Raw genomic sequence first — 13,415 nt, 5'->3', positions numbered from 1 at the left:
TATTTAATGATACAACGGTCAAGCTCTTTCACCCAAGTCCCGGAACCTGATCGATATTTAAGGTAAGCTTGTTTATGAAATTCTTGTCCCTAAGGCAAAAATGTGGGGTACACTTGCGCCTACTCAACATCTGTACTTTAACTCACTGAGATGTTATTGTTATTTTGTCAATTGATTGATCATGAATGCTGCATTAATAGAGTTTTGGAATGAACTTGATTCTTTAAAACAAACGTATTAATATAAGAATAACAGTTATTTTTTATGGAGGTTAGAGTCCAGAATATTCACTTTAAGTTACTTGTGTTGATATATAGATATAGATTTGTAAATATAGGATCTCGAAATTTTTTTGGAGTTATGTTAGGCAACTCTTAATTATTAGGTTTGAAAATGAAGAGGATACTTATAGACTTCTATTTGTTTATTATATGAAATGTATTGTAAATCATAATTATATGTTTTATCAATTAGGAATTATTTAACTATTTTCACTTTTTTTTAGGTTTTGTCGTACCGTAATATGATTATTCTTTTAGTGTTATTCATTTGATACATTTAAATTATTATAAGCAAGGTATTGTTTCATTTTGTGATTAATTTATTTACTTATTAAGAACTGTCTATTCTATTGAATATAAGAAGTAAGCATTTATAAAGGATATATTCTATTGTGGTTTTTATAATGTCACGCTATAACTCATTGGTTATCATTTATCTAAATCATAATGTGTACTAATTTTGATATTTATTTAGCAGCAAATTATATCATGCATATATAATACGGCCATATTATTAGCATTATTCATAGAATTGTTTTTAGTGCGTCAATTCATTTGATTGTACATTATTGGATTTCTGGGAAGTTTGTAATAGATACATTGACTCTCCTTATTTTCTTGGCTAGTCTCATAAATTTTATTAAATTGATGTATAAGATTGATCATATTATTATTATCTTATTTCGCTTAAATTGTGCATTCTCCTTATAACTCTCTCTTTAATCAGCTTCCTGATCTTGAAGCAATTTTTGTTAACATGGCTAGATTTTTATTTCAAGCATTAATTTCTTTTTACAGTAAAAGTTACTCTTATTACTTTGTTTCGTTTGATTAATATATACATTTAGATCACGCACTGACCTAGTTTCGGTTTCTTACGAATAGTTCTATCTAAAAGACAGCTAGGCATTACATAATTGTGTAACTTGTACACATTACCAATCTTCGCTTGATTAATTAGAAAATTTTGAGTTTGATAGATATTCGAGTGTTCGCTGTTGCAATTTTATTTAAAACAGCAAAACCATGATTAGATAATCTGTTATCAAAATATTTATTTCGTTTGAACCAATCCTTCTTAAATGACGCTTGGCCGGATATCTGTGATTTTATTCTAAAAAACGATTCTACATAGCATATTGTTCCGGAATCGCTTGATACAGAGGTTCAACCGGTTTGTCAGTGGGACGGCATCCATGGCCACGGCAAAACTAGTCTTTACTTGGGATTTTGGTTGAATGTAGCACGTTATTCAGTATTGAATGGATAAATTCTAGGCTAATATTGATATAATTTTTAATAAAATCTCATTTATTTCCAGATTATAAATAAAGGTTTTATTGTTCAGATATATTTGACTTTATTTATTAAGTAATATTTATCTACACTCCTATTTAGGAAATATATTTAGGGTAGGAATTAAAGGTATAATTTCAAAACTATTTAGCTCATTTATCATTCAAGTATTTATTCTTTATTGCATATTTTATGTTTGAGAACTAGATACTTTCAGGAATCAAATTTCGAGTTAGCATCTCTTAGGTCCGTTGCTATTGTTGTGCTACTTGTTACAGAGTAATTTATTTGCGATTTAACTTTAAAAATAACAGTACCATTTTTATTATCAATAAGAAAAAGGCGGGAGGCTTTTATGTTAATTTGATGTATACCAATTAATTTCCACTTGACCATTTTGATTTGTCTGATTTTAGTATCGCCACTCATTTCAATATTTTGTCGGAATTGTATGGGGATTATGGGATTTATTTATTACGGATAAAAAAAAAAGAATGTATGAGTATTTTTTATAATTAATATGTATTATATGACTCAATTTTTTGTTATATTATCACTCACAGGGAGACATGAATCCACATTAAATATAGAATAGATATTTTTTTAAATCCAGGAGACCCTATTTGAAAGACTAAAGATGAAAAACTATTATAGGTTGAGATGACATCCACAAACAATAACGTTAACGTTAATTTTCATACCTTTAATTCTTTAAATTGTATTTATACAAATTAATATTTGATGGAGAGCTTAATTTGATCAAAAATTCCATATTGACTATTTATTAATTTTGCTTAGGAGATCATACATGAGCTACCCTAAAGATCAAAGAAGCATTCGCCAAGGAGGAACAACAACCTGAGGTGAAGAACAAACTCCAGAAGAAAAACCGAGACATCTCAGGACGTTTGCAACCTCAACTTCACTGACACTTCAAATAATATAAATACACCCAATTTAATGAGTTCTAGATTACGTCTCTAAAGCAGCCACAACATGTCAATATCACGTCAATTAAAGAAAACCTATCTCTCACTGTTAAACTCTATAATGATGCAATGATCATTGGGAATTTATCTCACAGCTAGATTGGCCTAACTAAGATCAACATTGAGAGCTCGATGAACATAATCTTCCTTCCAGTATTCAAGTAGGTGCATATTGAGCTGAAATGGCTCAAACCTATTGATGAGTATGTGAAATAGATCATTTACCTCCAACTCCAAGTCGCATGGGCTATCGGTAGAGCTGCCATGTCACAGAACTCTTCAGATTCATCCCATTTAGGTCATTACCGACCTTTATTATTCTTTAAGCTTAAGAACTGAAGATGACTACAAAAATAGGTTATTGAGCTAAGTGAATTTCCAATCAACACATAACTAGAACGATTGGTGAGGCCAGGCTATGACAAACTTCATCGTCAACTCATCTAGTTTGGTTATTGAACCAATTGACTCTCTTCCCTTCGAACAGGTGTGGCTTATATTTATTGATGGATTATAAGAGTTAAGTAGCAGTTATCCTCAGGAGCCGAGCATGATATCATCATTGCTTTCCTAACAATAAATAATTAAGCCAAAATTGAAGCACTATTGGCTAACATAAGATATGTAGATGGAATCAGAGTTCACATCTATATGGTCCTCTGTCCTCAATCACTCAACTAGTCGTTAAACAAATCAATGGATAGCATGAAGCTTAAGATCTAAGTTTGTTGAGGCACTTGGCGAAGGAAAGGAAGGAGACCAGCCGGTTTGAGTACTTCAATACCTACTATATTCCTTAGCAAGATAGTAAGTCGGTCAGCCTACTAGCTAAGCATTTAGCCCACATAACCCCGCTATAGTGTAGTTGATCGACCGCATTGTTTAAAATTGCGCAATACAAGGCTTGCCTTTGCGCAATTCTAGTGAAAAACGTCTCGAGGCATAAGCCTCGAGTTCTTTTTATGAGGCTTGCGTCTCAACTTGGTTGAGGCCCACCTTGAGGTACGCCTCGCCTCACGGCAGTTAGGCTTACGCCTCACCCTATATATATATATATTATTTATTTATTAAAACTTCTATAAATCCTAAAGTAAAGCCCCGAACCAATCACACTTTGTGCACCCCAAAGTCATAGCACCACCCTCTTAAATTAAATGTAGCTGAGTAGGGAACTAAGAAAGAAAGAATTTGAAGTTGAACTTAATGTTATATGATACTTTTATGCAGTTTCTATATTTAATAATATTTTGCTCATGAAATATTTGTATTTCAATTATATTTCATGCAATTTATCACTACTAGCCACTTTACGTCTTGTGCAATTTTTTTTTTAATGTCTTTGTGTTAATTCATAGTTCAATAGAAAGATAATATGCCACCTTTTAACTTATTATTTGGGTATTATATAAAAATTTACTTTTAACATTTATTTGCACTCAATGTAATTTTTTATTTTGAGGCTCACGCCTCAAAACACCTTGAGGCTTATGCCTCGCCTCACGAATAAAGAACGCCTCAATACCTAATTACGTAATTTTAAACATTGATCAACAGCATATAAAGAAAGCCAAGGAGATAAAGATTGATTTGTGCATCTGCTAGATTGGTCCAAATGTTAAATATCTAACCAATAAGACTCCATCAAGCAACAAAGTTGAAGCCTAAGCTTTATGGTATAAGGCAATTTCTCACCTTAATATCCATGCCATGAAAGTTCATTCAAAGTTTGAAAAAAAAAAAAAAATTGAGTCTCTTAGACTGAGAGCGACGAAAATTGTGTGGGAGTTTACACAAATGTGTATAATGTATAGTGATACATAAAATAATTAAAATTAAAATTTAATTTAATATGAAAATAGGGGGCGATTTAACCCCATAAATTTCCAATATAAGGGTGTTGTCAATGGTCCCCATGGAGCTCATACAACACTGAAAATGGGAGTCATCTAACCCCCATATTAAAGACCAAACAAAAAAGAAACAGGAAAAATATATACTATAAATCTCTTAATGCCCTCCCCGCCACCCTCTCCCACCTTCACCCCAATTTCTCATGCATCTTCCACTATGAAAGCCTCTCCACACCCAGACCTTTCTTATTCACCTCCAGTTGTCGCAACTCTTTCTCTCTCCCTTCTCCAAATTTCGCCCCCCTCCCACCAGTGATCATGCCATCTACATTACACAAGGTATATGGATCAACCATGTCACCCTAGATAATCCCTACAAGCGCCTTTTTTTTTTTTTACACAAAGCAGACTTCATTTTCCTTGTACTTTGTTTTTTTTTTTTTTCTTTATATAGGGAACTCCTCAAAATATCCATGCACACCTTCATTAACAAGAACAACGTGAAGATTACCCATTCAGGTGCGCTACACACCACTCATACATATCTTGCTTGAAATGATGGGGGAAATTTTAATGGTCATGATGTCTCATATATAACACACACCTACCTTTCTTAGAGTGCAAGGGAATTCTGACACATTGCCTGACACCCCTTCACAAGAGAGATGTAGAAGCGTACGAAAAATGAAAACAAAGGATGAAACAAGGTATAAAAATAAGATAAAATAAACACATAAAAAAGCACAAGTCATAAAAAAAGGAGCAAATATAAACATTAATAAATTCCAACATCTAACAAATAGATGCAATTAAGGATGCCTCGCCACCTCTTGGAACACTATGAACTCAAAAGTGACATAAAATTGAGATGTGAGGCACCCTTATTTATTGACATGGATTTTCCCCTGTGGAACCGATCTAGGTATTGGCATGAACAAAATATTAATAAAATGAATGGAGATAGAGGGACCGGCCATGCATGCACAAGAGGGAATCATTAAGGTGGCTAAGGATTCAAAGAGACAAATTTGGACTTCAAAGAAGTTCCAAGGCATGCATTTAATGTAGCTCAATTAATTCCAAGGCTTTTTAATGGTTTAGAATTAATAGTTGCCAAGCCTTGAAAAGGGTGGTGTGGCTTAACAAAAAATGAGCAGGCAAGCCAACTTGATGATGTGGAAGTCAATAGATATGATGGTGGTCAAAGAGTGGTCAAAAGAGGAATATAGGCTAATTGAGCTAGGATGGGGGTAAGAAATGGCTAGCTAGCTTAATGCTCATGTTCATACATCCACATACACATGACACATAATAAATCATATGAAACATAACATGAAGACCAAAATATAACTAATATAAGAGACCAGAAAAGAAGAGGGTCCATAAAATGATAATATAGGAAAAAATAAAATGCAGAGCAAAAAAAAAAAGACCAAGGTATATGAACTCTAAATTCTAGGGTAATGATGTTCATGATTGAAATACCCTACATCACCAACTCACAATCAATAGGTGCCACATGTTCTCCACCAACAACCAATTGCTTTGTGTGATTCTTTTCAAGTAAATTGGGTGGTTAAAGAATGAGAAGAGATGCATTAGTTCCAATGAAACAAATAACTTTAAGCAAAACTTGATCGGGTTCAAGACTATAATTATGTCCTTTAATGGCGGTCAAGGCATAAAGCAACTGAATAAAATGTATATCTTGATGATAGCCAAGTAGAGGGATGAATCTAACTGATTCAAATGTTGATCCATTGAGAAGGATATCTTGTTAAAACTCACGCTAATGGATGCCAATTGTTGGGAAAGATAGATATAATGGTTATAGGATCACAAAGTTGTTATGGACATGATATAACGTAACAACCCTTTCCAAATGCTTCTGCCAACACTAATAAATAAAAGGCCCTGGGCTACAAAAGTGAGGTTTTGACACCAATTACAATTCTTAGTTCTTATTTTGACTTCACCTACTAGTCAAATAGCCCCCTTACAAACCTGAGCTCTTAAGGCCTGAGTTTCAATAAGTGCAAACAAAGGGACAAGAAGAAAGGAGAAGTTAGCGTAAGATCTAAACCCACTTGGCACCTTCTAAATTACTCAAGGACTCTTTCTTACTCAGTAAACTTATAAATCAACGTCAATAGGCCAAATTTCTCAAGCATTTTTCTCTTTCTTGATTTATTGCACAACGCTTAACTTTTCTTCCATGTCATTTAGCATGTTCTATTCTTTCCAATCTCAGCCGGTAGTAGTCCCATGGCTTTGATTGTCCAAACCTAATCGAGCTATTTCTAACTATATTAACCATTAAGATGCCTAACCTTAAGAAAATAATAAGAATGTCAAGCTTAGAGAATAGTGTAAAGTTGTATAAGTGTTAACACAACTGATAGTGAAGTCAATGATAATTAAAATCAAACCTAAGAATAATCCTTCATTGTAATTATCTTCTTCCTTTATTCAGTAGAATCCTGCGCACATTGCAGTAGTCCATCACTTAAGGTGGGAAGCACATAAGAGAGCAATATACTCTAAGAAAACAATTTTTCATTCAACCATCAAGAATCATTATATGAGAAGGTATGGCTATAAATATTAACTTGAGCATAAAATAAGCCAAACTAAGGGAATGGAAGAAGGAGGTGCTGCCCAAGCATGGGGAAGAAGGAAATCATCACGGTGGTGAACAATTTGAAGAGCCAAATTTTATTTCCAAAGACCTTCAAGGATGTTCAGAGATTTGAACTTAGTATAGATCAATTACAAGGTTGCTTAATGGAAGAGTGGTGTGGCATGTTAAAAAGAGATGTGGCAAATCATTAACTTGGTGATGTGAAATTCAACTATGCAATGAAGATCAAAATATTGCCAAATGGGGCAAAACAAGCTAATTGAGCTAGCTTTAGGTTAAGGAATGGCCAAGTTAACTTGATGTTCATGTCCATATATTCACATACTGATGCAACTTAAGGCTCTGATGTCAAATTGATGCAACCTAAAAGCAACATTGATTCTAGGAATGCAAATTACAAACTTTCTTTCAATATAACAAAAACAAACACCAACAACAACAACAATATCAAGCCTTTATCCCACCACGTGGAGTCGGCTACATGAATCCTTTTTCTCCATTGTGTCCTATTAAAAGTCAAATTCTTGTTTAAATCTAATAAAGAAAGGTCATTCCTAATATTTTCTAACCAAGTCTTTTTAGGTCTACCCCTACCTTTCTTAACATAAGTCAAATCTAATACCTCTACTCTCCTAACCGGGTCATCAGAAGGCCGCCGTTTTATGTGACCAAACCATCTAAGGTGACTCTCTGAGTCTCTCTCTAATCTTATCTTCAACTGGAGCTACTCCAACCTTTTCACGTATCTGCTCATTTCGTATCTTATCTCTAAGGGTAAAGCCACTCATCCACCTGAGCATCCTCATCTCTACCACACTTAACTTAGTATTATACTTCTCTTTTAATGGCCAACATTCGGCACCACATTATGCTTCTCTTAATAACAAAAACAAACACCGATAGAACAAAATAGCACACCACTTCAAACTCACATTAAACAGTGCATAACAACACCTTAGAACTTACAATAAAATAGGACACAACACCACTTACAACTTCCAATAAAACATGACACAACAACATTTTAACAATCAATAAAACGGGACACAATAACACCTTACAACTTCCAATAGTTTTAGAAGAAGGACACAGATGGAATGAAAGCCTTGGAGAGAATAAGTAGATAAAAGTCCAAAATGAATTAGTAGAGGGAAGGTATAAGAAGATAGCTCACAATTTAAAAACCAGCAGGTTTCACATTCCAAAAATTCATCACAAATCTCTCTTTCACAAAGGAAATTAGCCACTTTATATTGGAGAGGAAGAGGGAAAAGGCATTAAATGCTCTCCTAAATGAGCCACCCAATGAGCCACTAAAATACACCCAAAACAGTCACCATGAAGGGAAGTCAAAACATCATTTATAGGAATCAGCAAGGAGCAAAAGAAGACCAGCCATTAGCAAGGATTTCGAGATAGCAGGGAATTCGAGCCAGCAGGGAAACCGAAGGGCCAGCAATAGCGAAACTTAAGTCTAGCGAAAAACAATGAGCCAGCAGGGAAAACCGAAGGGCTAACAGGAAATCGAGGGGCCAACAGGAAACCGAGGGGCTAACAGCAGGAAAACAAACAACCACGGGAGAAAGAGAGCTAGAAACATAAGTGAAAAATAAAGAAAACATAAAATAACTAGCCTTGACCACATCACATAGACATGACATATAATAAATCACATGGTTTAAAACATAAAGCCGAAAATCTAAGAGACTCAAGAGATCTGATAATACAAGGGTCCATCAAATAAAAATATAGAAGAAAATAATAATTGCAAGTTGCAACAAAAAAAAAATCTTAGGCATATGAAACTTGAATTCTAGGATGACAACGATGATGAATGAGATGCTCTACATCACTAGCTTACTACCAATGGGTGTCACGTATCCTCCATCCCATAGTCAATTTCTCTATGTGACTCTTGCTTTTCAAATAAAGTGTGTGGTTGACACCGGGTGGATCTATCCGGACCTATTTAGCCAATCAAACTCACCTCCTCTCTATTATTTTTTGTAGTTGAGTGCGTGCCCTTGTAAGTAGCCAACAATTGTCTATATAAACAACTAACATTTGTAATAAAAGGGGAGAGAAGATAATAAATGATGAGTTTGGTTTCCATGTGTTTTGTATTCAGATAACTTCATGTGGTGTTACCCGTTCTTGGGTATTGTTTTGAGCTGCAATTCCTACAGCTTGTGCTCCATCCGTCTCTCATCTCTTCTAAGCCACGACTACCCTCGTCCGGTATTAGTGGGTAAGGAATGAGAAGAGATGCATCAATTCTAATGATAAGAAGAATTTGAAGTAAATCTTGATCAAGTTAAAGACAATAATTAAAAAAATAAATAAATAAAAGTTAAGGACAATAATTATGCCCTTTAACAGTGGTCAAGATATAAAAGGTGAGCGGATAAAAATGTATACCTTGACGATAGATCAATAGATGAATAGTTCTAATCGAGTCAAATGTCGATCCATTGTGAAGGATATCCTACTACAACTTGCGCTAATGGAATGCCCCGTGTTGACAAAAATTACTAGATTGGTTAGAAGATCAATGTGGCACCTTGCAAATTGTCCAAGTACTCTTTCTTACTCGTTGCACATATAAATCAACCCAAGTAGACTCAATTTCCTGGGCGAATTTATCTCTTTCTAGACTAAATACACAACACGTTGCTTTTCTTCCATTGTTTATTAGTTTGCTCTTTTCTTTCCATTCTCATTCTGGAGGTCAGTCCCTAGGCCTTGATTGTCCCAGCCTAATCGAGCTATCCATATCATTGTTATGACTTGAAGTTCGAAAGATAACAAGTTCTAATCAAATCATGAAATCACCAGAAAAATCACCAAATAATTAGCAGATAAGTGTTAACTTTATCAAAACTTCTATACATAAATTATATCAACTGAAAATATTAGAGATTTTTAAGGAAATTGTAGTGAAAGAAAATGCTCTCTTTTAGATAAATTTTAGCAAATGCAGATCTGAAGATACGGTAAAGAAATTTACATGGTACAGCCAAACAATGAGGTTGCTGCATTACATATAACGACGCAGGATCTGCTTCTCTATATGCAGCCATAATTTTAACTGTACTTTGTCGAGTATCATCATTAAACCGAAGCACACGCCACTGATAACCAAGTATTCTAAAAAATTCATCATGATTATTAAGCTCTGGATGAATCTTTGCATACCTCTCCCGAAGCCATCCTTCTACAACTGGCCACTCCTCTTTAGCCTGCAGAAACATGAAAGGCCAAGAGCAAGTGCCCATGAAATTGCAAGTAAATCAGTGCAAATAAGCTAGAAAGAAATAAATAAGAAAACAGTAGGATCTTTCGTCAAAAAGACAAATAGATTTAAAATATCTACGCATGAAAGGGAAACATATCGCAAGAGCTTACCGGTCTCGAAGAAGGATAGGCTGTAACAGAAACAATACCATTTCCATGCTCGGAAATGGATCGGAACACGGTGTGTCCTTCGGCGCCAGCATCGCCCCACCACTCCGGCGAGTAGAACCAGTGGCCCTCGTCGTCCAGATCACGTAATACGGCGGTGGAGAGACGCCGGATCTCACTACGCCGAAACCCTGCGATTCGGGTCAATTGACGCATAGCCGCATAAGCTAACCCCAAAGTGGACTGCACTAATGAATATTAAGCTTAGAAGTGAGAGTGCATTATTTAAGTATTTGGAAGATTTTTGCTTTTAACTAAATGAGGGCTTTCAATTCTCTAAATTTGTGGCAAGATTTAGGTTTCGTTAGGGACGGCTTTCTTGCTGCTTCTTAAAGAGACTTTCTAGTTAAAAAATTTTAATTTTTATACTAGAAAGCAGATTTAAGAAGCAGGAAGAAAGTCATCCCAAACGAAGCCTTAGTGTGTGGTAGACGGCAAATTATTCTGTGCTAGTTTCTATGTCCGGATTCCAATTAAATTAAAACATATGGTTTTCTTAAGACCCGATGATCTGACACATTTCAGTTACAAAAATTTTAAAATTGTTGCAGCTCACTCTTTTTTTTATATTTTTAAAAAAGAAACCCATAAAAACTCTCAAATATTTAGAGTTTTTGCATAATAAAATTATTGGTGTATGTTAAGAAAAAAATGAGAAACAGATGATGATAATGGAGATTAATTTAAAGGACTTCGCATTATCTACAGAGCCATTGGAAAAAAATAAAAAGGTTAAGAGTCACCTTATCTAATAATTTCTTTTCAATGTATATTATGAGGCAATATACATTTTGCTAAGTTTAATTTTTCAATAGAAAAATCTATTGTAAAACAAAATACAATAGAATTGTGTTCACCTTCAATGCATATCAAGTTCTCAAACAAGCTCAAATACTTTAACAATGAATTTATAAACTCTGCATCAAAAGTTTATGTGTTTTTTGTGATGTTTCACCCACATTCATTTAGGTTGTATTCTTCAAAAATTATTTATATGCCAAATGCAACGAAAACACATGCTTTTATAAATTAACTATGTAAAATGATAATTTTTTAACGTTTATTTATTGTCTGGGATGTAATTATTATGCATTTTTTCTCTTTTATTTATGTTATATTTTATTCATTTTGATGATGTGTACCATTGTGTATTGTTATTGTATGCTACTGTGAATTGTTGTTTGTGTACTAATGTGTACGGCATGAATGTTATGTATAATGATTTATTTTTCACATGAATTTAACATATGATTCCTAGAATAAATGCTGGAAGATTTTTTCCAAAATTAGGTGTTATAAAACAGGCATGAGAAGATAATTGTTCAAACAATAAATACAACAACTTTTTTTTTTTTTTTCAAATAATCAAAAACCCCCCATTCTCCTCATTCAATGCTTCATCCAACAACTTCCACATATAAGTGCTAGAGAGAGCCTTTCTATACTGCTCATTAAGCCTTAAAGATTTTATTTTCATGAACATAACATATTGTGCAACCCAATCTATTCATTTAAAGAATAATAATGATGTAGATTGATGTTAGATACAGTTATTTTTGAGCATCTAATGTTTTTCATATTTATAGAGCATTTTATTATCAATCCAATGAGAAAAGACTTAACATATTGATTACACTATAATTGCTTAGTGTTGACTTTAGACCTACTTCCCACTATGTTAGGATGTTAATCTAACTACCATACTCATGATTTTTAAAACCATATATTTTATGTAAGATCTTAATATAATATTGGGTAAGCTATTGCATTAGCCATTACATGAGGGCATGAAATGCATTTTATTCAAACTATTGTATAGTTTGATCTATTATTTAATCCTTAACTCCTTACTAAGTCATGATTGCTTATGATGTTTGCCAATTAGGTTATTGTTGACAAGCCACTCTTTTATATCTAAAGTATTTGATCATTTGCCACCAGGTTATTGTTGACTAGCCACTCTTGTATGTCTAAATTAAAAAGAATTGTTTCTTTTATCTTTTTATAGCAATAACCAAAGTTGTTTAATTTCTAATAATATAAAATATCACTGAAAGTAAATCTATTAATCAAAGTATTAATATTTATCTATATTCATTATCCAAAATTATATACAAAAGTTATGAGTCTTATAATTAAATACAATAAACTATATATCCACTCTTGGGCTCAAAAGAACAACTAAAATATAAAGTTATAGTAAAACTTAAAGAATATTGCATCTGATTAGTCTCGCATTCTTGAACTTCTTCTCCAACCTGAAACCATTAATTATATATAATGAGCTTATAAAGGCTAACAGGTACCTAAAAATCTACTATTGAACTCAAATCATGAAAAAGTATGCATGAATTCATTCAATTCATAATCGTAGAAGTTAATATGACCATAAATCTATTTAGAAATAGTAAACCACATTTGGTAATAGTAAAACCCATAAAATAGTATTATTTGGATATTAAAATAGTAAGGTTGTAAGCCATCATTCTTAAACCAACCATCATAACAGTATTATTCAAAAAGAAAAAAAAAATCATATAAATTAGTAAAGCAAAAGTATCTATAAAAACTTTCAAGAATCTATGATTATGTAGTACCATCAAAAAATTGTGTAAGAAAGTACATAATACTCAATTATTTTTGTATTAGTATCTTAATCATAGGCTAAGTAATAATAAATCAATAACATTGAATTAATAGTGATAAATCAGTGACTATGAATCAATAACAATAAATCGGTAACTTATATTTCCAAGCATAATATTAAACAAGCAAGGAATTCTGGCTCACGTGGTATTTTTCTAGAAAGTAGTTTAGTAATAGTGAACCAGTAATAGCTTTCAGTATCATAGTCATCACTCTTTCTTGTTAGTACAATGATTACTCCTTAATCCTT

The 13,415-nt window shown here is 33.2% G+C and overlaps 1 protein-coding gene across 1 annotated transcript in view; it reads right to left on the bottom strand.

Annotated features, from left to right (window-relative positions):
• LOC110106647 overlaps window positions 1–10,710 on the bottom strand; it is a gene marked incomplete in the record, with an annotated part of 17,533 nt that extends 6,823 nt beyond the window's left edge. Inside the window, 2 exon segments of the mRNA XM_020836598.2 lie at window positions 10,065–10,296; window positions 10,463–10,710. Coding sequence (XP_020692257.2) covers window positions 10,065–10,296; window positions 10,463–10,675 — 445 coding nt within the window.
• Window positions 10,711–13,415: the final 2,705 nt, after the last annotated feature.

The sequence above is a fragment of the Dendrobium catenatum genome, unplaced genomic scaffold (assembly GCF_001605985.2).
Source record: "Dendrobium catenatum unplaced genomic scaffold, ASM160598v2 fragScaff_scaffold_998, whole genome shotgun sequence".
In the NCBI taxonomy this organism is placed as follows: Eukaryota; Viridiplantae; Streptophyta; class Magnoliopsida; order Asparagales; family Orchidaceae; genus Dendrobium; species Dendrobium catenatum.
The sequence above is the reverse complement of the archived record's forward strand: the minus strand, read 5'-3'. Positions and strand labels throughout refer to the sequence as shown.